Below are 23,658 nucleotides of genomic sequence, written 5' to 3'. Positions count from 1 at the left end.
TAAACAAACCGTAGCAACTTGCAAAAAACATACGTTTATGAGTACTGCCTATTTTTGTTACTGCTTCAATAAAAATATAAAGCATTTTTATAAAAATAAAACTAAGCTGGAATTTTCAGCTTTCATTTCTCCAGAAATTTTTTTAACATTTTTTTCCGATTAACTTGGGATTGAACTTAAAAGATTACTGTGAGTTTCTATTGTTTTTCAGTGATTTTTTAATCGAGATTAAAATTAAAATTTTAAATTCTGTGAAGCTGAATGTATTTTTCGGTATGAATATTAATTTTATTCACTCCAAAAACACTGTAATGTTGGAAAGAATATTTTATTTATGAGAAATTAATTTATTTATCATTATACAATTTAATTCATGGATACTTACGTTACTCTCAGGCATATTAATGAAAAAAACTTGATTTCAAGCATTATTTGAGTTGATAAAATATACATTAATTAAAATCACTCGGGAATTCTTTTGTATTTTTCTATAAATTCCGGGACTAAAAATTCAAGATTTTATCTCTGTATTACTTTTCATAGGTTAAAAAAAAATTTTCTTAAAACTGCAATTATTCATTCCACAAAATAACGAAAAAAAAATGATGAGTGCATTTTAAAGATAATACTTTCGGTGATTTCAAAGCCTCTCTAAAAACATTTTTTCGATGATTTATTCATTACGTATGAGCAAAGTGAGCGTATGAGGAAAGGTTTGATAATAACTCGGTAAGAAGAATCGTGCATCGGCGATTAAAAAAGACATTAAAGCGGAAAATACATGCTCCACGATAATATTAATCAGGGTGTATACAGAAAGTAACTGGTTTAGTGATATAATGTAAATTGAAAGTAACTAAAATAAGTAGATAAAATAGTTTATTGATTGCACATAGCTAATTTTGACCTTCTATTTTTTATTTTGATAAGTAAACATCTATTACATAGACTTCAATGTCCAAAACATAAAAGTTAAAATAAAATTTCAATACTGGTTGGCTTTTTTTTTAAAAAAATATTATGTTAACTAGGAAAGAAAATTTTTTTGCTAATCGTATAAAATAAGAGTGGTTTAAGAAAACCTTCAAAGACATTTTAGCATTATTCCGGCAGCATGAAAGGGATCCACTTCCCTTCATAGTTTTTTTTCTATCTGGAAATGACTCGATGAAAGCCCTTCACTTATGGCGCAACAGTTGGCACAAAAAAATCTAAATGCCAGTGGAGGAAGTCAATCTTTAGACTTGTTGCACATCATTTTTCATATGATAATGACATGTTCTCCATTAATTTAACATGATTATTAACACTTCTTTAAGAATTTTAATATTCTTCTTAACATAGTAAAACAATTTAAAGTCAATCAATCAATAATCTACTTTATTTACTACAATGTGATAATTTTTTACTAGACATAGTATTTCATAAATTATCTCAGACTTTCTCATTTTGGAGCATCAACAATGGAGTGAAGATTCCAGAGTGATACTTTTCGTGTGTGATAATTGTTTTTCAAAATTTTTTGAATTTATGCTAGTAATAAATAATACTCTGGTAAAAATTATTTTGAATAAAATAAGCAATAATTCAAAGTCATTTTTCACTAACATTGACTTTTATTTCTCTTGCAGAGGCATATGAAAATGCAGCTAAATTCAAGGTGACGTAGAGGCAATGGATACTGTGAAGAACGTCAAAAGCCGGCAAGTCAATGTATCGATAGACGATGAAATCTCATGTCAGGATCAGGAGGACAACAGCAGGCTCGATCGATCCGACCGATCGGCAGTTGCTGAAAGTGAGCATGATCATCATCCCGGCAAGCTGATAAGCTCGGATTTCTCCGTGACATCACGGAAGATGGATCCTTACAAAGAACTTGAGCTTTACCTCGCCAAAGTCATAGTGAGTTGGGAATAAAGAATTTTTTATAACTGTTATTGGCGACAGTTGTTGAGTTGGACTTGGTGTAATAGAGAATAGAAATAATACTGAGGAGTATATTAGTCTGACTGCATCATCACTAGTACGCATTATAATAGGCTTTAGAGTGCTTCATGCAAGTGAAATAGCCATCGGCTTAAACGTTAAAATGCTTTTAAAGAACTCTGTTTTAAATTCCAATGAGATGCAGATGATCAAAGAGGTCATTATTATGATATTGACATACATATGTGTAAGCATTCGAATATTTAATTCATGGAGAATTGAAACAGTTGAAGGAAAAGTTTATTTACATGTAATGACTTTTTTTGCTCTGAAACATTATAGTAATGAGTTTGGCATTTAATTAAATTATCAATTCATATAACGGTCACGTAGTTTATTTTATATGTGTGTTCTTAGATATAATTTTTTTTTGGTTTTTAATTATACATTATGCATGACAAACACATACACACGGGTGTTGGGGAAAAAAATGAAAACGTCATGAATAATAATTTGCTGAATGAAAGCATGTAAGCAAGTAAGTTGCACATTTCATTCATTTGTATACTAGACATTGAAGTTGATTTCTTAGAAGCCAGTCCCGCTGTGATATCGTATCACAGCTGGAATTTCACGTCGATGTAATCAAGCTTGCTCTATATCGTTGATGTAACTGCGTTTTTTTTAGGTAATATTTATGTTTAAAATTTCGAGTCAACATGGGGATTCAGTTACCACACAAGTTTGCTCTTAATCTTTTGTATTTTCTGTGTATAAAAGATAAGCAGCTCAATGAAACTAAAGAATGTGTCCCATATCTAGGAAAATGCGATAAATGCATGTACGATGTTTCTTCTAATCTTTCGAGACTGTTGTACAATTCAGTAGGCATAGCTGGACGTCATTGTCTTCATAGTTTAGGTATAAAATGTCTCCCATGTGTAGGAAGGTAGCCAGATGGTTGAGGGTAGTAGTGGTTGGTTGCGAGATTCTTTGCAGAAGTCTTCTTTTTCTTGATGGCGATATTTTATGTAGGTATATGTACAATGTGGTTTGTCGATGGAAACACGTGCAGGGAACGGTAGAAAAAGCAGAGTAGAGGGAGAAAAATACGAGTTGTAGCACGTGTGTGTGGGTGTTGGAGTGTAGGACTGCCGCGCATCCGGTTGGGTGTGTCGGATGTTAGTTTCGTGTCTGATAGAAATGTTCGCAAAATCTACCATTTTCTGCCCACTATCAAACACACCAGTGGAATCCAGTAATAAGATGGACTTCGATGTATTTGTGTGTCTATCAGAGAAGTCTGTCAATTATCAGCGGAAGTAAAGACTTTTTTACTTTAGAGTTTATTCATATTTGTCTATCAAGTGAATGCTCGTTATCTAATTCTGCCACTTATAGCATACCCTATTTTTGATAAAGAGTTGAAGCTGAAGCTGAAATCGTTCTGACTGGTGACAAAATTATTCTATTCAAATATTATTTTCTTCATTAACAGAGATTTTAATAAATTAATTCATTCAATTATTGCTCAAACCAAATTCCTATAATTATTTGTAACAAGCTATTTTTTATTACTTACTATTCATTACCTTATTTTCTATTCATAATTGATTAATTTGAAATTTTTTTATTGATTAATACGATCGTTTATAATTACCATAAACGTTGTTAAAACTCTATAAATTTTTACTCCAATAAAAAAATTTATTTATAGGCAATAAATCAATGTGAGATTTTTAAAGAACATTAATTAATTTCTAACAGTGATTAGACATCGAAAGTGTGTAAAAGGTGAAAATGATATTTCATTTGTATGTTATCATCTTTAGTCTCATTCATATATATTATCATAGTCAAGTCACCATAAAAAAATATTTTTCCAAAGAATGTGAGTTTGATGAGCCTTATTGACAGAATTTTATTATCGCCATTAAATGGATTTATTGTCGTATTTAATTTACAGTTAATTCCCTCGTGCGAATTATTCGCATGGGCACGACTAGTCGTATTTATTCGAAAAGGCAATGTTGCTTATTCTATTCAATAACTTTGTTCAACTACCGATCATTTGTAATCATTACATTGACTCATAGTCTTGCTGCAGAATCATTGGAGCATAGTTGGAGCGAAACTTTATTTTACTCCAAAAACAGGATAATTTTATTTCAACAACAGTGACTCATCAGTTTCATTTAAATCGAAGCTTTTAATAGGAAGATGATATTTCGTCAAGAGGAAAAGGAAGAATTAGAGCATAAACCTTCATTTTGAAACTGATAATTTAATTAATAGCTACAAGACATAAGCATGTGAAATAGATTTTTTACTTAAATAATGACATACCATAATGATATGGTAGGAAGAATTGGTTAATTGATGCTTTAAATAGAAAGAAGAGTACGGTTGAATAGCGTAATGGGTACCTGTTGATCACGATTCAAGCGTTAATTCGGTAATCCACAGTTATAAAATGTAAATGTATCCGTGTGAGAGGATGAAGCAGCTGAAGAAAAGTAGAAAAAAAGCTCTGGAGGACGTCATAGATAGCGTGTGCCAAGGGCAATATGATCCTTCCGGTGAGAATCTGGTAATGTAATCTTAGTATGAATCTGTGTGGGAAGACCTTTTAGTGACCATCACTTTTTTTGCCTGTCCTTCAATGTATTTTATGATACTAAATGAATACACACACTTGCAGATACTCTTAATGTTTATTTTCTATAAAAACAAGAAAGTGTAAGAAAAAATGGCTAAGTAGGGCGAGAAAAAGCTACAGTAAATTGATGTCAAACGAAATTAAGTGAAATTTTTTGCTATTTAATTCTAAGTCTATAAGTAATGATGATTAGAATGTTCATAAAATAACCACATAAAAAATTGATTGGGTAAATATTTGGTGAATGGAGAGAGTTACAATATCAAGAATGTAAAACCTGAAAGCAATATCAGGTTCCAATGCTAGTAGAGAGATGGCGGTTAGGTTGACATACGAGATTAAATGTATGTAGCTAGTAATTTCAAAGCAGCCGATCAAATAGAAACAGTTAATTAAGACCTTTCCTAGAATTATGCCGTTTTTACACCTACGTTTAGTCGTACATATGTAGATGAGATCGTTAAGTACGTACTTGAACAGTCGTTCAGCCTTTTTTAGCTGTCTAAACTCGAACACACATCAAATAAACCTTTTTTAATCGTATCTTTGCATTTTTATTCTTATTCGCTAGAATACCATCAGAAACAAGATCGTATTTTTTTTTCGTATACCATTTATGCCAATGACACAAGATAACAAAATGCAACATAAATTTTGCTCTTTTTGATAAAAGTATTATTTTTGTAGTAGTTTTGGAGCAAGTTGGTTTCTCTTTATTTTTAAAGGGCATCTGTATTTATTTAATTCTATAGAAATCGTCTGATGAAAAAATATCTTTCGTCCTGAATCTACATAAGAATCTTTGTATAATAGATTCCTGGGCTGGAATCCTGCCTCACATATTGACAATAGGTTGAAACCGGGTTCAACTGTAAATGTCAAACTTTGTTACCTAGGTCTGGTTCAACGCTTGGCTAAGTGTTCCTGGCAAGGCACGAACTTGGTTTTGATCCTGAGCCAGGCTTGGTAAATAAATGAGTCAGGCATCCGTTTTACTTGGATAGTATCCCAGAGTTGGAGAGTTGGGCACATATTTAATCATGGGCTGATCATTGCTGGAATTTTCATTGCTAGACTTTGTTTTGATCTCAACAATTTCTATGAAAACTTGAGATTTTTCTAGAAAAAAATATAGCTTACGTTAATTCGCCTCAACTTAGCTTTCAAACAGGTATCAAGTTATTTAAATTGATGAAGTAATTGTCTCGACTGTCTATAATGAAAAGATAAAAAAACTGAAGTTTTTCTTAATAATGTTTTGAATTATGAATTAATATGATTATTTTACCAGTTGATATTTTATAAATATGAAGCCTTCCAATAATAGAATATAACAATGGGAATGTTACTGACGTCAAGCTATTCTTGAATGATTTCAGCTCACTAAAATAAAATATGACGTTTAGAACTGACAGTTGCCTCTAACATGCAAGACCTATTTACCACAATATACGGGTAGTTTGATAAATCCTGGAACATTTCATATTTCGGAATAGACTTGATAAACTATCTACAAATAAAGGCAAGCATCAAGAAAGTTTCCCAACATTAGATTCCATTCTTTCTCTTTGTATTCTAGCACGAGATGTACATTTGAAAAGGACATGATGTCCATTTCATTTAGATGTTTTAAGAAAATTGAAAGTAATTTATTTAAAGATTACATATTAAATTGATTTCTTCAATGACAGCTGATGTGATTCTCATGAGAATATTTAAACATAAACACTTTAGAATGACAATATGAATATTATTTGTTTAAAAAAATATAATATTGTTGATTGATGATCTAACAAACTCTAATTCAAGTAACTAAATTGGCAGTTGCTGTAGCTAAATTAATCAATACCAACTGTTGAGTTGAAAACGACAGTGTCTAAAACTATTAATATCGCATGTTATAGAATTTCCATTGTTTTATTTGATATTTTTAGTATTAAATGAACTTAATCAATCGTTTGTGTGTGGAATATTTTTTATAACAATTTTTAATCTTCAAAAACTAACTAATTTCTCGATTTTAAAGCTTATCCTTCGAAGATGTAAAAGAAAAAATTAAAATACGAGATCTGTGTTAAATTAATTCGAAATCACTCGCTGATCTTGAAATAAATCCTCAGAATTCGATGGAATTTATTCGATCTACTCAACAGTAATATTCCCCAGCATGAGAAATAGAAATGATCTAAACAAGTCTCGAATTGGGTCAAGTTCATGTTGATTTATTGCTCGATTCTTAAGTAGACTTTAATCTTCCAGATATTTATAATACAAAGTAAATAATCTCTTTAAAAGTAATAAAAATATTCTATTCTAGTTTTATCTAATTTTTTGTTCAGACATTTCGAAATTTGACTCTAAAATATTTGTAAATATTTCCTTTATTAAAATATAAATTATATTAATCTTGTTTTCACACAAAAAATTTTGTGGTCATGTTAACAAAACATGAGATATCATTTATCTTGACGAGTTGATTGTCGCACGTTTTCTCCATCATCAGAAATGTATGAATATCCTTTATTATCAATAATAAAAGGTAAAATCCTGCTACTCTGTTCTCTGTTACTTATTGGGTCCACCATATGGCTCACCATCTGTTTCGTGTCCCTGTCACCGGTTTGGTTTTCTTGCCCCTTTGATTGAACTGAAGACTCAGATCCTTTATGAGAATTTCACATTTATTTCTTGCTAGCCTTTTCTCTGAAAAAATTCGTGACAGAATAATTCTTCAAAAATATGGACATGTGATGATTTTTGTTTTATTTTCATGTCATTCTTTCTGAAGAACACCTTGTTTTTTCATCTAAAACAATAATGATTCTACCCAGCCCACTCTAGAAGTTAATATTTCCCTGAAAAATTGAGGTAGACACTTGAACTGAAGCTTAAATTAAACACTCGTCTTCAATATTATATATGTATGTGGAGAACATGCTTTTTAGGATTTACAGCGATGAGCATGAAGTGATCGTATTATATTATACATATGTATTTCTGACGTCAAGAATTTGTTTTTTTGCAATCGACTGGTTATTTTTCTTGAAATTTATGGGACTTGGAATAAGATAATAATTTAAAATCATATAGATAAATATATATACACTAATGTTCTTCTCTTTAGCAACTGATCCATAAAACTTTATATACTGAAGCAACCAAACAAGTAAATTTTTTGTTCAAGTCCATCTCTTGCGTATTTATTTACTGTCTGTTAACTTTGAAAATAATTTTTTATCATTACATGAACTTTTTCTGTTCATATTTTTTTGATATTTAGCTCCCTTTTGAATCCATATTTGATGAAAAAATTTATCTAAAGAATTGCTTTAGTTTTCTTTTTTTTTTTTTCAAGATATGTGTACTCCAATAGTTTGCTTTTCAGAGGTAAAAGCAAAAAGCGTGAAACTGATATCTTTTGGTTTGTTGGAAATACATATCAAACCCCAATGACTTTGTAAATAGCTATATACTGTTTGAATTCCTTACCAGATACACAAGTGACCGCATTGGTGCAAAAGCGAGGCCAAGGATCACTAGTATATTTGCAATGTTGGCCTTTTCTCACCGATTTCATTTATCATCGATATTGAAGATTAGTTTAGTGATGTGTATGATTAGCACAACTTGACATTAAATGTGTACACCTTGCTCAACTTTCAAAGAAAGTTTTATAGACACTGTAATTGTTTTGATTCTTTAAATTAAATTTCTTTCATTCATTTTCATGTACATCACTCGTCTGTTGTTCGAAAGTGAAAACCACTTGCTAATGTATATGTCATATAAAAAGCTAATTATCTTCTAATTCTGTCATTCAGATAGAATTGAGTGATGTATACTGTACCAGACTTTTAATATTTTTTTGTAATTGTTAATTTTATTGTTGTAAGTTGATGATAAAAATTATAGTGAAAGATAAACTGAGAACTCTAATAATTGTCAGTTTACTTTCCAATGAAATGGGTTTTATTAAAGAAATTATTAAAGCATTTCTTGCGTTACAAAGTTAGCTAATGTATCAATACTTACTATAGTAATAACTATTAAAATGCAAATTAACAGAGTGTAATTGTTTCTGTTTCAGGAGGAAATAGATAATATTATAGTGCCTTCACTTCCAGGCGAATCGGTAGAGGCATCTGGAGAAAGTAAGTTGACGAGTAAGAAATTTGAAACAAAGTGTCCACCGGACAAATCGATTGTGACCAATCAACTGTCACCAACTAATAAGACATTGTCTGTCTATGTAAAGTCATTGAATGCTCGTTCGAAAGTTAATGTTGTTGAAACTCCAGTGATTCAATACCGAGACTTGTTGAGTGAATTTGGAATTTCTGATGATGATAGTGTTGATGAAGAATCGAAGAATTTTAGCAAAGTAGAAGCAAATAATAACTGGAATTTAAAAGATGAGATATCGCTACCTGTGAATAATGATAATATTGATAATAATAATAAACAAGGCTGTCTGAACTCAGATTATGATGAGCCCAAAGATATGATTCCAACATGTTTAAGGTTAAATAGAAAAAGTGGTAGTGAGCCAGGTATACCAGATGGAAGAATGATAAGAAAAGAGAACCAAACAATAAGATTTAATTATGATGAAATTAATGATGGAATATGGGATGATGAAAAATGTAATAGTTCTAGTCTACCGGCAAACCTCGAGTTTGTAAAAATACAAGAGACTTCGAGGTGTTGCGAGATTGTTCAGGTAAAACCAAAGAAAATATTAGATATAAGTTTCAAGTCGTTAAGAAGAAGAGGGTCGACTAATGAGAATGAAGGAAATAGTCCAAAAATGCCACCTAAACATAGTGAATCTCGACATCGAAAAAACACCGTAACTCCAGTGAGTTTGATTAAATGTAAATTACCAACAGGTACACTCCAGAGAGCCTTTAAAGTACCTGAAAAACATTCACAAGATCACAATAATGTTCTGATTGAAAGTGATGATAATTTAATGTTAAAATTCAAGTCACCGAATGAAAATTTTCACAAGTCTGTGCCAGTTTCTTCATCAGAAGATAAAAGTCTTCCTCCTTTCTCCAAAATTCTCCGAAAAAAACATTCTTTCGTCAATAAAAATAATGTCAATGATGCAATTCTCGTCAGGGTATCATCATTGCCAGATCAAGATCTTCTGGACATCTCCAAAGACCGACTGAATGGAAAGACTCATAATTTTAGCGACAATTTATTTTCTAAGAAAAAGAGGGCAATTTCTCCCTTTACTTTGCGATCTGATATCATCGCCAAAAGACTGTCAGAGTCAGATAAAGATATTAATCAAATAAGTCCTGTTAAACTAAACGCGGTATTTTTTCCTGTAATGAAAGACGATGAAGTTAATTCACAGAACGACAGAAACATTTCGGATATCAGTACTGAAAGCGACAGATCGGAGGATGTTAAAGGGGACTATATTGGAGCATTTGATTGTGTAGATACGGACTCTCGTACGTCTCCAGTAATTTCTCGTAGTTCAAATTCTCTCTGGGTCAATGATTGTGAATCATTAAGAGGTATTATTATTTTTTTACTTTTAATTTGTTCATTACACTGTAAGTTTCAAGTTATGTGTAAACTACTTAGTGTCATCACAATTATTATAAATTAACAAGTCATTTGAATAACTTTGAAGATGATCACTAGTGTTCTTAGCGCAATATCTTGAATTCTTCAATTAACTTATTTAATTAAATAACATTGTAATTTTTAAAAATAGCTTTCAATAATTATTTTAAAATTATTCTTCTTTATATTATTTATTCATATATTAGATATTTTATTTATTAAATATAGAATTGATTTTCAAATTATTTCCACTCAGACACGAATAAAACCCACGCATACGTTGTATTCAGTAGACATAAAAATGACTTACATCCATAAAACTATTAGAGAGTTTAAATGCATGACAAATATAATATTAAATAAGTAATTGCTTGATGTTTGAGGTATCTAATAACTGCCTGGTTTAATTACGTTTTACAGAAGTATCACAGTTAGATAGTGAGTCTTTACACGACGAAGTTACGCTCGATCCAGCATCACCACACGACACCGTTGATGAAGACAACAGATCATCCTCCTCATCGCAGGATCTTGTTCAAAGCATGGATGAAATATCTTCTGGTAGTATCTCGCCGGATACAATAGACCGAGCTTCACCTTTAGAAAGTGGAATTGGTACAGCAAGTCCTCCACGAAGTACAGATCGACAATCTGCAAAACGTAAATAATTATGTACATGATTTTTTACCATTTTGATAGACACGATTTATGGTGTGAATTGGATTTTAGTTGACTTAATCTCATCGTAATATTGAATATAGTAGAGAGTAGTATATTTATAATCTAATAAATCTTATGGATCAATTCGAAACTTTGTATGTAACAGTTTAGAATTGTCGTTATGCCAAACAAATGATAATATCAAATCCTTTTAATCATTTTATTCTACTCGACAGAGAGTAAATTTCATATCAAATGATTTTTCACATTTATTGTTAAAATTAATATCTATCGTTTAATTAATTGAAAATTTAAAAATTTTAAAATAAAAAAAAATTACATTTTATAGAGCATATATGTTAGTTTAAGAGAGTATTTTGAACGAATGTTTTCTTATGAGTATTTACTCCAGACATTTTTCATGAGAAATGTGGTAGTGATACTATCTATCGAGACTGATTTATTACCTTAATTCTTTGTTATTGTTTCGGTTTCTTTTTAGTCTCGTAACCCAGATAAATTCGTGTGGTGGAAAATTCTCAGCATACGGATTCATATTCTTTCCTATTGTTTTGTCTTGATATTTTTCCTCTGTTTGGTGGCCTAAATACATTTGCGGAAAATACTTGACATAAAAGTCTTTTTAATTTAATACAAATTATTGAGTACCTTATATTAGAGATAAATATTTTTATCGTTTAATAAATTTATTCAATTATCAATTTAATAATTGCCCAATTAAATTATTTCTTTATTCGAGAAGCTTTGCATTATTTACAGTAGAATATCAAGGAATTATTAATCCAATAAATTTTAATATAATTTCAGCATTAATAATATAATACTGATCCGATTTTAATTTTCTCAATGGAAATAATAGTAATTTATTTTATTCTTCTGACGTTAATTCAAATATCTATTTAGATACCCCAATTTCACCATGTTTTTTATTCTGATTATTTAATGAATTTCGACCCAATCGAATTAACGCTATTTGTATCAAAGCTCATTTCAAGTAACATAAAAACAGTAAGCCTACACTATTATTTAGATTATAACATTTATTCAACCCAAGTAAATTTCCAAATAGCAGTATTTACTTGGACATTTTATCTAATGTTAATTAAATGTTCTGGTTTTAGCGTCAATCAGTAACAAACATCATCGCAAAGAGACGTGGGAAAAGTTACGAAAACGAAGTTTCAAATCAAACAACACACGTTCAGTAAAAGGATCAACGGATGTGTGGGTTCGGAGAGAAAGTATTCATGTCCAAACGCCTAGATGTGATAATGGAGGCTCTCAAGAAGCTGTCGATAGTAGTAGTGGAATTGATGATACATTGCCTAGAAAAAAGTCACCACGACCATCACACCTTCCTTTAGGTTTGTATCTTATTTTCAACAAAATTACTGATTCATCTTGGTATAATTTATAAGCTTCTAATGAATTAGTTTGTTATCTTTTAATGTTCAGGTCTAGCGATGACAGGCAGTAGTTCCCTAAGTTCAGCAGAAATGCTTGAGTCGCAAATCCCATCGTCACCGTCCACTGCCAGTCTTCAGCTCAACTATGAGCCACTTACGATGGAATTAAGTGAAAAAAGTAATAGTGCACCATTCCTTGAAAATAATAATGTGGAAAAAACCACAGAAATCAATGAGGTAAGTTAAAAAAACATCTATTATTTTTCATCGCTTAAGGGATATGAAAAGTATTGATTTTAGTTAAAACTACACTACTGTATAGTAGATTTTGATGAACTCTTGCATTTTAAAATGTCTAGAAACTGAAAAAATAGGTCATAAAAAATATCTACATGTCTAGCAAAATAACGAATTTTTATTTCATTAAAATGGTTGAATAAAAAACTCAAAATTTTGACATGATGCTTACATGACATAGAGAGCTGATAATCTTCTTTTCTCAATTTAATCTGACTTTCGATACTGTCAGAGATAATAACTCCATTTTTATGGAATATTTTTCTTTCAATAATTGAAGTATTTTTCATCAAGTTTTAATATCACTGAATAAATCGTATTTTATGTTCTTAAAATGATCGCAAGTTATCGTCAATAACAAGTGATGTTTATTTTCAGTTTAATAGATGATTTAACTTTGAAATTGATATCTGTAATATTTATAATAACATTAAATTAATAATTAATGAATTCAACTTTTAAAAATTAAAATATAATTTTATCGTGGTTTTACACTTTTTATATAAAATTTCATTCTAAAGTATATCATGATGAAATTAAATTCAATTACTTTTGATGTGGTGTAATGTATTGTTTATATATAATAAACTTTATAATAATCACGTTAATTAATTGACAATAGCGTCATTTTATTTAACCAACTAGTTGCATCAGTGACTACATGATTGTAATAACTATCTATCTCGTTATTCTCATAGTACAAATTGGTTCAGCTTAATCAGTATTAATAAGTTTCACACAATTAAAATTCATTATTTTGGAGGTATTTTGATAAAGCAATCAATTTTCATATCTTTTTAAGTGATTTAGAAGGAGAATTTATAAAAATTAATAAAAACTTATCTTTAAAAATATCCATATTGTTTTGGAGAAAATTGAAATCATAGCTTCAAGTTAGACAATAACAGAAATTACTATTTATCGACGTTGGCTGATGTTAATCATCAAAATGATACTAACTGTTTCAATTCAGATTATAATAATTAATTTGCTATTTACATTTATATGTACACGCTGTTAGTTTGATCGATAGTCTCTTAGTGATCGTCAATCATGTAGGATTGAAAGGAAGTTAGAAGTCTATTAGGAAAATGGCAAAGTTTATTTAAAATAAGTAAAAGTAAAACAAGAAATACATTAATATTGGCACTAGAAAATTGCAGATGTCTATACCATCTCTTACATCTCAATTAGGAGTTGACGAATTTTTTTTCATTCTTTAGTTTCTGCTCCAAAACGTCTCTGCTTTTATTTACTGCTCTCTAATATTTTTTTTTTGTTTATTTTTGTAGAAAATACTATATTATTATTTCTAAAATTACACACGGAATTTTTATTTCCTCTTAAAAAGCATATTTTTTAAAACATATCTTTAATCTTGAAAAGAATCAGATCTTTAAATGATATCGTACTGAAAATCAAAAAATAAATCATTTATTTGACTACTTTTGGACGTTTTGTGAATTTTGAAAAGGATTTCCATGTGATTGATCATACTAAACTATATAATGCATAAACTTATTTTTTATTTCTAATCTTGACTTAATTGCGTTCCTCTACATCTGTATTCTTTAAAAAAAATAGATAAAGTTGAAAAAAAGTTTGTTCAATTTTCTATGAAATTTAAATCTGAATTTGATTAAACTTTCACAAAAAATCTTTAATTAAATGGCTTTGTATATAAATTCATCATAAAATTTATATATATTATTTAAATTCTTAAGAAATAATTCACATCCAAATAGCATGAAATTAAATAAAAGATGATAATTAATGAGATTTTATCCAGAAATGTAAGCTTATTTTTTATTTAAATGCAATAAAGATATTTTAAGAACAGAGAGACTGATTTCAGTCACTAAACGGTCAATCGATACGTCTGTAAGTAAGTTAGGGTAAATAAAACATCTCAAACAAAACCTGTTGAACTGTTCTTAAATAATCTAAAAACGTACGTAAGGTGAAGTAAAAATATTTAAAGCACGAAAATGCTAAATTTGGTTTCTGAGGGTCGAAAGATTTATAGTTTTTTCCTTTATTATGACATATGTAAAACAAATCGGCTTTGCCACTTGATTTTTTTTATTCTCTTCAGAGCTAATTCAGACCAGGACCTTGAATAAATTTCGGCATCCACTCACAAGACATTTAACGGGTTGTCAATACAAGGACACCATACGACGTGCCAATACATTACCTAACTTCCCTTTGAATGCACGATAGGATGTTTGGGGCGGTTCGTATAAAACAGTAGAGGGAAACATGTATGCTTGTACATAGTAAATGATCAAAGGAAATCGTTCAGTGAGCCGTGTCCCACATTAATCGGTTGGCATCCTTCAACCCTCTAAATAAACCGTTCTCTTACCACGTATATAATATAACGACTTAACTATTAAACCAAGCCTATCAAATAAACGTGTTTCAAACCTATACTTTTAACAATAATTAATAGTATTAACAGAGAAGGAATATTTATGCTACATTAACTCTGATTAATTTGCTATATGTTAAACAGGACAATTCTGTAATATCAAATGTAATAATTTATTGAAAATTTTCAACATTTCATACAAAGAATAAAAAGATTAAAAAGATAAATAAGAAGAATCGATTCAGGTTAATTATAAAAATTATAGAAATACATATCAGGTCACTCAAGCTTCATTACGACACGTGGATACAATCAAAAGAGTATGTTTTATTTTTAAAGTAATCGATCCATTGGCTGTAATATTGGGATATAGTGTTTTTATATTTGTTTTATTTCTCAATAAAATATTGTACGTGGATTCAATAAAAAAGAGAAATACATAAAAAGAAGTACTAACAGAATATGATATTTAATTGAGCTTTCTTTTTGCAGACTGTCCAGTTGCCATGTTCTCAATCTAACAATCGACTTTCTGGTAAGTATACATTTTTATTTCATTTTTTTTGTTGTTTTGAATATTTTATTTAATTACTGGAATTGTGTTGGAGTTGTTTCATGTTTTTTTTTTGTTGAGAGTAAAAATGAACCAAGTGTACGTAGAATTATTGAAGCTATTTGTTTCTAGAGGGATTTTTTGCATCAAAAAGCGTGTCAAATGAGGTCAAGGGTGAATGATTTTTTTTTTATGAAAGAATCTTTTAAGTTAATTATAAGTTTTAAGTTGAATGAAATAAATAGATGAATAGACGTAGGAGCGTAGAAGTCTTCTACCCGATCAAGTCCAGGTGTTTGATGATAAAAGCTATTCAGACGCCTGCGCCTGGATTTTCCATGCGCTTCGGTATTTAACGAGGAGGCTAGAAGTCCCCGCTATCACGTACTTCATTGGGAAACCCGACCTACAGTTTAAAAGTGGCGTCCATACAGAGCGTTCACTGAATTAACTTACTAAGACCTACGTCTAATTTATCAAACAATGCAAAAGAACTTTGTAACATTACCTTACATCATTCAAAGTCATTTCTATCAATAGTTTCTCTCCATATGAATTATGTGAGAGTTGGTTTGTTTTCACTGATGATTTGCAAGAAGTGATGTGATATTTCTTTTGTAGACTTTACGTCTATTTCAATAAATCATTGTGACTATTTGTAATTCATACATAATATTACTTTACAAGCCTTTTGTTTTTATTATTTATTACATCAACTAAGACTTATACATCAACATTCTGATAAAAAATCACTTCATTAACTTCAACTATTCACTTTTTCTCCTCTTCCTTTTCCTCACACACTTGGTTTACGTATTTCGTTTTTTTTTATCTTTCGGTCTTTGTGATCGAACAATTAGAGCATGAAATTTCGGGAAGTACAAAAAATGCTACATGCAGTGTTACTTAGACTGTGATATAAAAATAGTGCTATTGCCAAATAAAAATATCACGATTTTAAGAGTAGATATTTATATTTAAACCAGACTATAAATAAGTTGAAGTAATTACTGACGCAAAATTTGTAAAATATGTCTACGGAAGATAATACTCGGGTTTCATCTGCCATGTCAACGAATATTGAAGAAACTCTTGAGAATCCCGCCAGAAGAATGTCGCATTTTAAAGAGTACAAATTTTTCCGTAGCTTCAGTGCCAAAGTGGAAAATTGGCCGATGAGAAAAGCTGAAGCATTGTGGCGACGTATGAGAGAACGAAAGATTGCAGGTATATCTAATGATTATTTAACCATTTAGGTAGAATAGTTCAATAAGTGTTTTATCTTATCTATTAGTCAATAATTGTTATATATACTACTATTGAACGGCAATAAGTTCTGATTCATTGCTCATGATATCGCAGAAAACTATCAGATAAAAATTTCCGGGCAGTGTTGCGGTTAACATTGAGCGGCCCGTGGTGAGAAGAATTTTAATTTGTCTTTATGTTTTTTCTCTTTATTATTTTTTTCTTCATGCTTTCGAAGCAGAAACTGGCTGTGGAATAAAACCACAAACCGATGTGCTGCGAGAAACATGAGTCGAGATTTAATGAAATGAATAGGCAAGATACTTACATGCCACCGTATCACCTCACAGCAAGAGTATGAGCAACACGATCTTTTCCGCGTTTTTAAATGATTTCGATGGAACAATACGTGTACATATCAAAGGAACAATAGCAGAAAAAAAATCGATGAATATTTTTTTCATCTTTTTTTTTTTAATATCAGTCAAAAAAAGTAGATATACACAATTGGGTAAAGATATTTGGTGACAATACACCAGGGTTTTTGTTTTATTGGAACTCAATGCATATCGTTATTGTATCAAACACTTTCATACATAGTAGAAAGTCGAAATAAAACAACCAGAAATTAAATGAGGGATTTGTAAAAATATTAACTCTGAAAGATTTATTGGATGAGAATTATTTATTAACTAAACTAATTGTATTTAATCATTTAAAATAGATTTAAAAATTCTAAAAATTTTCTCTTTTAAATAAAATATTTGGATTTTATTGAATCTGTTATATTGCATTGAAATTAAATGGTTTTCATTTAATTAAATAATTATTGTGTTTATTGAACAGTGAATAAATATTCTCTAGTGAATATTACAGAAATTGATGAATCAAATGTGGCTTAATTTATAGATATTTGAAGAAAATTGATTTTCAACTCAAATGTTTGCATTTTATTTTAAAAAATGATTTATATATATATATAATAAATAGGTTTCTTATTTATTGTAAATAATTATTATCTTCGAATGTATATCCGAAATGAATTAATTGTTAATTAAAATACTTTTGAGTAATTACAGAGATTTTCTTTCATTATAAATATTTATAATCCAACATTACTCTCCATTAACTTGATTCAGTGTAGAATATAAACCATTTCCTCTAAATGTTGAGAAAAAAGTGAATGTGCAGTAATTTGAATTATTTAAAATTTTTTTTTCTCAATAATAATTCATTTGAAATATATAATATTAACTTTTATAATATTTGATTTTTTGTTTTTATATAATATCAATTTCAATAATATATCTTCAAATTTACTAGCTCTATACATATTATTTTGAAAGAACAAAATAATAGATAAAAAAGAAACTAAATTGTCGCATAATTTTTTTTTGTATGAACATATTGAAAGAATATTGATTAGCGAATGATGAATGAAAAGATATAGAGAAAAAAATTGATATCACAAGTAACCTTTATTTAGTTATTATTATTTTTTACTTAGTACTTTTCTCTTAAATAATACATAGTAAATTTATATACTCTGCAAAAACTTAATACAGACTGATTCAGTCTAGCTATAAGCGAAAACTACAACAGCTACCCAGCATTTTAATTATTTCTCAAACAATACGGAATATTACACTTGGTTGGTTCTATCGATCGATCATTTAATTCAGGTTGTCAATAATTGGAAAATCTACTCTTGGCATGATGGTTCAACTATTCAGCATTATTTTTAGAGTATGATAAAAAAAATCACTGAGTTGTAAATATATATATTGAGAAAAAAAAAAGGAAAATAAGAAAAAATACCGCCTCGCACATCTCAACCTACGATATTTGTTTGTTTCTACGTGTAATTACTATGTCAGGGGGTCACTGTTGAAGCAACGATAGGTTCAGAGTAACGATGTGGTATTAGTTAGTGAGTTTAATCTATAATGAGCCATTTAGGTAATTTCTAATGATGAGAATATTAATGAAACATTGATTGATATCTCACGTCCACTAAACGGTTTAACCGTCCAAGCTGATGCTAAAATTCACGTTATTTATAAAGAGAAAATTGGTTGTATAAGTATCAGAAAGGTGAAACGGAAGAGTCTTGTATACGTGGAATGGTTTACATGAAAGAACTCAGCAAGCTTTAAACGTAGGTAATAGACCTCGGTTGCGTAGCCGCGGAATGCATAGAACAACGCTTATATTGTACACTTCTATTGCATTTTATAAGTCAGCGCCTTTCCAAACTCATGTACTGTCTACAGATACAATATTTCCTACATGAAGTTTATACGAAAATAACGATCGTTTTTATTGGGCAATTCAGTTTAGTCATTTATAAAAATTTTTTTTTTCTTCTAGAAGAATAATTTTATTGTCATTTTTTTTCAATTAAATTTTTAATAAAAATACGATAGCAAGTTTTAGTCTGTTATGAAAATTTTGTTAAAATTTATTAAAAATTGTTAATTAAAAGAAACTTGAAAAATAAAAAATTAATTAAAACTAAAAGAGAAACTATAATCGATTTTAGAGATGTTGAGAGGGGATTTGTTTTAAAATAAAAATTATTTTTTTGTTATAAAATGTCAATTTGAAAGTAATTAATATTTAGAAACATCAAGAATGTGATTTTAAAATCACTGTAAAACGTTTTCAATTGAAACATGAACGTAGAGTTAACCACAAGAATTTCTATCTTTGTAACAAATATTCCGGATTTGAGTTAAGTAATGAAAATTAAACCATTTGACCTTCAATCTTTTTTAAATTTCGTAATGCTTCGAAATATTATCAATTATGAAATTGATTAGTTAGTGAGCATCGGATCTCAATATGATCAATAGACGAAATTAATTACTTTCATAATTGAAGACAAGTTTTTTGAAGAATCATAATTTCATTATTTTTTTCTCGTTTTTTTTTTATAAAAAATTAATATCATTATTTCTATTTTTATCAAGGAAATAGTATATTAAAAATAATTGCCTCACTTTGCATGATTGTGAATTATTGTATGAGTCTCTTTCCTCGTGAATGAGTTAATAAATTATAATTACATCAATTATTAACTTAAATCGTAGATCTTCATAGATAAAAAATTAATTTTTTGTTTCAAATACTGATGTAATTAATGATATTTTTATTCAATTTAACTAGTGATATTTCTAATTAATTATAAAAAAAATTACTTTTTTTTTTATTAACAAAAGAATTTTAGAGTTTAAATTTTATTTAGTTCAGTAAGTCTTGATTTAGTGAATAAGAGTTATGAATAAATGAAATAAAATAAGATATATTATGTCTGTAATGAATGTTCATGATCCAAAATTATTAGTAAAATATCACATTTATAAAATTAATATAAAAGTTTTAACTGAAATACATTTTCAAGTTCAAATCTTTAATTATTCAACTCAATTACGCATAATTGAGACTTATTAAAAATAATTCTGCATCATTACCTAACTAAAAAGCTAAAAATTCCTCTATGATTACATTCATTGAAGAAAAATGTTAAAGCTCTTGTTTCTACGCATTAAACATTATATAAGCCTTTTTTTACTAAACTTCATCTTCTTCCATGTCAAACATATTTTTTGTTTTTACTCGTTAACTTGTAAATGTTATTATAAGTCTTCACTATTAATAGTTCAACATAATCAGCAAAAAATGGAAAGTTAAAATGTGTATGTTAGCTTGGAAGATCTTTAATTGATTGATACTTTCAATTTATTTATAATAATTATCCAATAGCTGATATAATTATTATTAATTTTCACTGCGTATAATTTAGCAATAAAAAAATCAAGAAATCTGCAATTAATTCTTTGATTAATTACTAAACTTTAGCTAAAGTAAAATAAAACTTTCTCATCTGAATTTAAGCATGCATTTGTCATTTGTTGAAATTATTAATTTATCCAACGTAGCAGTTATTTATTACTTTGAAGGTTGTTGATAATTACACGTACTTGATTCAAGTACATACCATCAGTGTAATTCGCGTTTATTTTGTTGTTGAGTACAAATGAAACTGTTTAATTAGAGTTCAGGGAAAATGAGAAATGAGTTTATTTTAAATTGTAATCATTTTTAAATCTCGTTTTACTCTGGTTTTTGGTGTACGAAAGGGTTCGAAGAACTATATATAAAGTGAGTACTAACAAGTGTAGCGCAAAATGTGTAACGAAAATAGCTTATCTAAATGCACTTCATCATATTATTGATGCCATTTTATTAATATCTTAGGAGAGATGAAGGAAATAAGTTCTCGTCTTAAGTAAATTTAACACAACTTGATGAGATTTAAATTAAATCTATTCTAATCTGAGATGATCTTACATACAATAAATTGATATTTATTTTTAGTTAATTAACTTAGTTATTAACTGATTTTTGTGATTAGCATATAGACATACTCGACTATTACGTAAAGAAAATTTTATGTTGATGATTACTGTGAAAATTTAATTTATTTTTGAATTCAATATTAAGTGCTGGAATAAATTGATTTCACGGTGAATTTTCCACAATATATTGTGGAAAGTTGAATGGTATATTGGAGATTATTTTCTATTCTTAAAAGTTACGATTCAAATGCTGTAATAATTTTTAACTATTCAATAATACACTTTATTTATTTAACTTTTTTTTTATTTGTAATTTTTTGAAAAATTAATTTTTAGTTCATTGCAAAATTATTGTTATCGTGATTGATAATTAGTTTGAATGACTATTTATCTTATTGTTTGATAAAATATGAACATTTTCCGTTTAACAGCTTGTAAATTGCAATTAAAACTAAATTATTTAAAAGTGTTTCCTTCTTGTTATTCTTCTTGTTATGTGACACTTGGAAAATCTTGCACCTTGTTGACGTACAAACAATTAAATATCTATGTCAATTACACTTGCTTAGATAAATTCAAATGTTTTTCACTTTTTTTTGTTACATTTAAAATCTGACAGTATATTTTTTGTTGATGTTAACAATTTTCATTTAAATCCAACTGCTTAAACAGATAAATGAAAATGAAAGGAATAATTAATATTAAAATAATAAAGTAATAAATAAAAAATCGATAGAAATTGTAATGTTGAATATACTTTCAAAAGATGAGCATATAAGCAATCAATGGATAAACGAGTTTACGAAAGTCTCTAAAAAAATAAACTTTTACTTTCATGAAAATGTTATTTACAGTAGTAATGTGTTCTGTGAAATGTGAGGTCAGTTGGAGTATCGTAATTTACTTCTAATGTATTTCTGTGACAATTTATATTAAGTTCACAAAGCTTGACTCTTTTATTCTTACCATTTTCATCTTCACTCACGTTTCTTTTTAAAATGTTTGTGGTATTCTTTCTCATTTTCCTTTCTCTTTTTTTAATTTAACTGGTTTTTCTTAAACAATTACTAGAATTATATCAAATAATTATCAACAATTTTTTGTGGTAAATAATTACTTAATAAACTTAATAGCCTGTTATTATTTAACTCAACTTTATTATTAAATATTTCGAATTATTTTTTTTTATTTTGATGTAATAATGTTGCACATATCTTTCAATAACAGAAAAAAGTACACAATTTACTAGTTTCTTCAATTACAATACTGTTATTATATACTTACTAATAACTGAGTAAATAATCTCCAACAGCATGTGATGAAATAAGATAATTTTTTTATATTAAATAATATTTATTTTGCAATCAAAAAATTTTTTTGTTTTAAAAAAAAATCTTTAGCATAAACTTTTTTTTAAATATTGAAAAATTCATAAGTAATCTATTTCTTGAACCCTGACTATTTAATGGTCTAGTAGCTCTAATAAATAATCATTTAATCTCATGAGATTCAAACTTTACATCAGAAGTAACTAAAAGCTTCTTCAAAAAATCTTTCAGCACAACTAGTACATCTCAACTCCACAATAAATTCATTTTATCATAAATTGAAATACGAAATTAACGCAATATAATTACCTCTTTGAGACAAATTAGACCAGTTAATCATTTCCATGTACATCGTAGGATGTACGAGTTCACCAGTTTCATGGAAGATCTTCACATGTTATAGTTGTAAATTTTGTTGTACATCAATTGAGATCATGATGTGCCAACCTTCCGCCAAGTTTCAAATTTAGAATGTAGTATTCGTGTATAGATTTCTGAGAATAAAAGACACGTGTAGTAGATGAATACTGAAAAGAGAAAGAAAGAGAGTGAGAAAGCAAAAAAAAACTCTCATGTCCTTTTAGAGTATATTGCGTCAGTATTAATATGTTAAGTGTCGATGACTTGTAGCTCTAAAAATATACGATTATAACATGTATCTAATTTGTTTACGTAAAAGATTATTGAGTTGAATTTAATTATATAATTAATATAGACATTCAGTGTTATAATAACATTACATCATTTTTCAATATTTTTTAATAATATACTAATTTTTATTATTTTAGAAATCGAGGCTCAGGAGGCATGTAAATGGCTACGAGCAGCTGGCTTTCCACAATATGCACAAATGTATGAAGGTCAGTATTTTCATGTCATTATCAGGCTATTAAATTGAACTCTTAAGTCTTTAGCAAAATGATAGAACAATTTAATATTAAATCATTAATTTCTCTACAAAATTGCATAAGCAGGAGGTTAATTGAATAAAAAGGATAAAGGTCAATAAGATTGGAATATGAAAAAAAAACTTTTTATTTTATGTCTCATATTTTCACCAATGTATACATGAATGCTCTCATTTATTTATTATTTCTATATTGACGTTTATTTTCAAACTGCCTGTAGGATGATATAATGATTTTTTAACTAGTACACTAGGTCAAAAACGATTCAGTTGGCTTTTTCAATGGTTTCAATCTTAAAATATAAACTGCTATCTTCTGTAATATTTTT

At 28.5% G+C, this 23,658-nt stretch overlaps 1 protein-coding gene across 1 annotated transcript; it reads left to right on the top strand.

Annotated features, from left to right (window-relative positions):
* Positions 1-1,505: 1,505 nt before the first annotated feature.
* LOC118067102 (uncharacterized) lies at positions 1,506-23,282 on the top strand (the record flags this gene model as incomplete). The annotated part of the gene is made up of 8 exons (XM_035083662.1): positions 1,506-1,554; positions 1,632-1,905; positions 8,676-10,122; positions 10,595-10,834; positions 11,977-12,219; positions 12,311-12,498; positions 15,425-15,467; positions 23,211-23,282. Coding segments are annotated over exons 2-8 (2,464 nt in total), but the record flags the coding sequence as incomplete, so codon positions are not given.
* Positions 23,283-23,658: the final 376 nt, after the last annotated feature.

Source organism: Chelonus insularis, unplaced genomic scaffold (genome assembly GCF_013357705.1).
Source record: "Chelonus insularis isolate UGA/USDA-ARS -01 unplaced genomic scaffold, ASM1335770v1 contig_35_pilon, whole genome shotgun sequence".
Classification (NCBI taxonomy): domain Eukaryota; kingdom Metazoa; phylum Arthropoda; class Insecta; order Hymenoptera; family Braconidae; genus Chelonus; species Chelonus insularis.
This window is presented reverse-complemented; position numbering and strand designations above follow the sequence as displayed.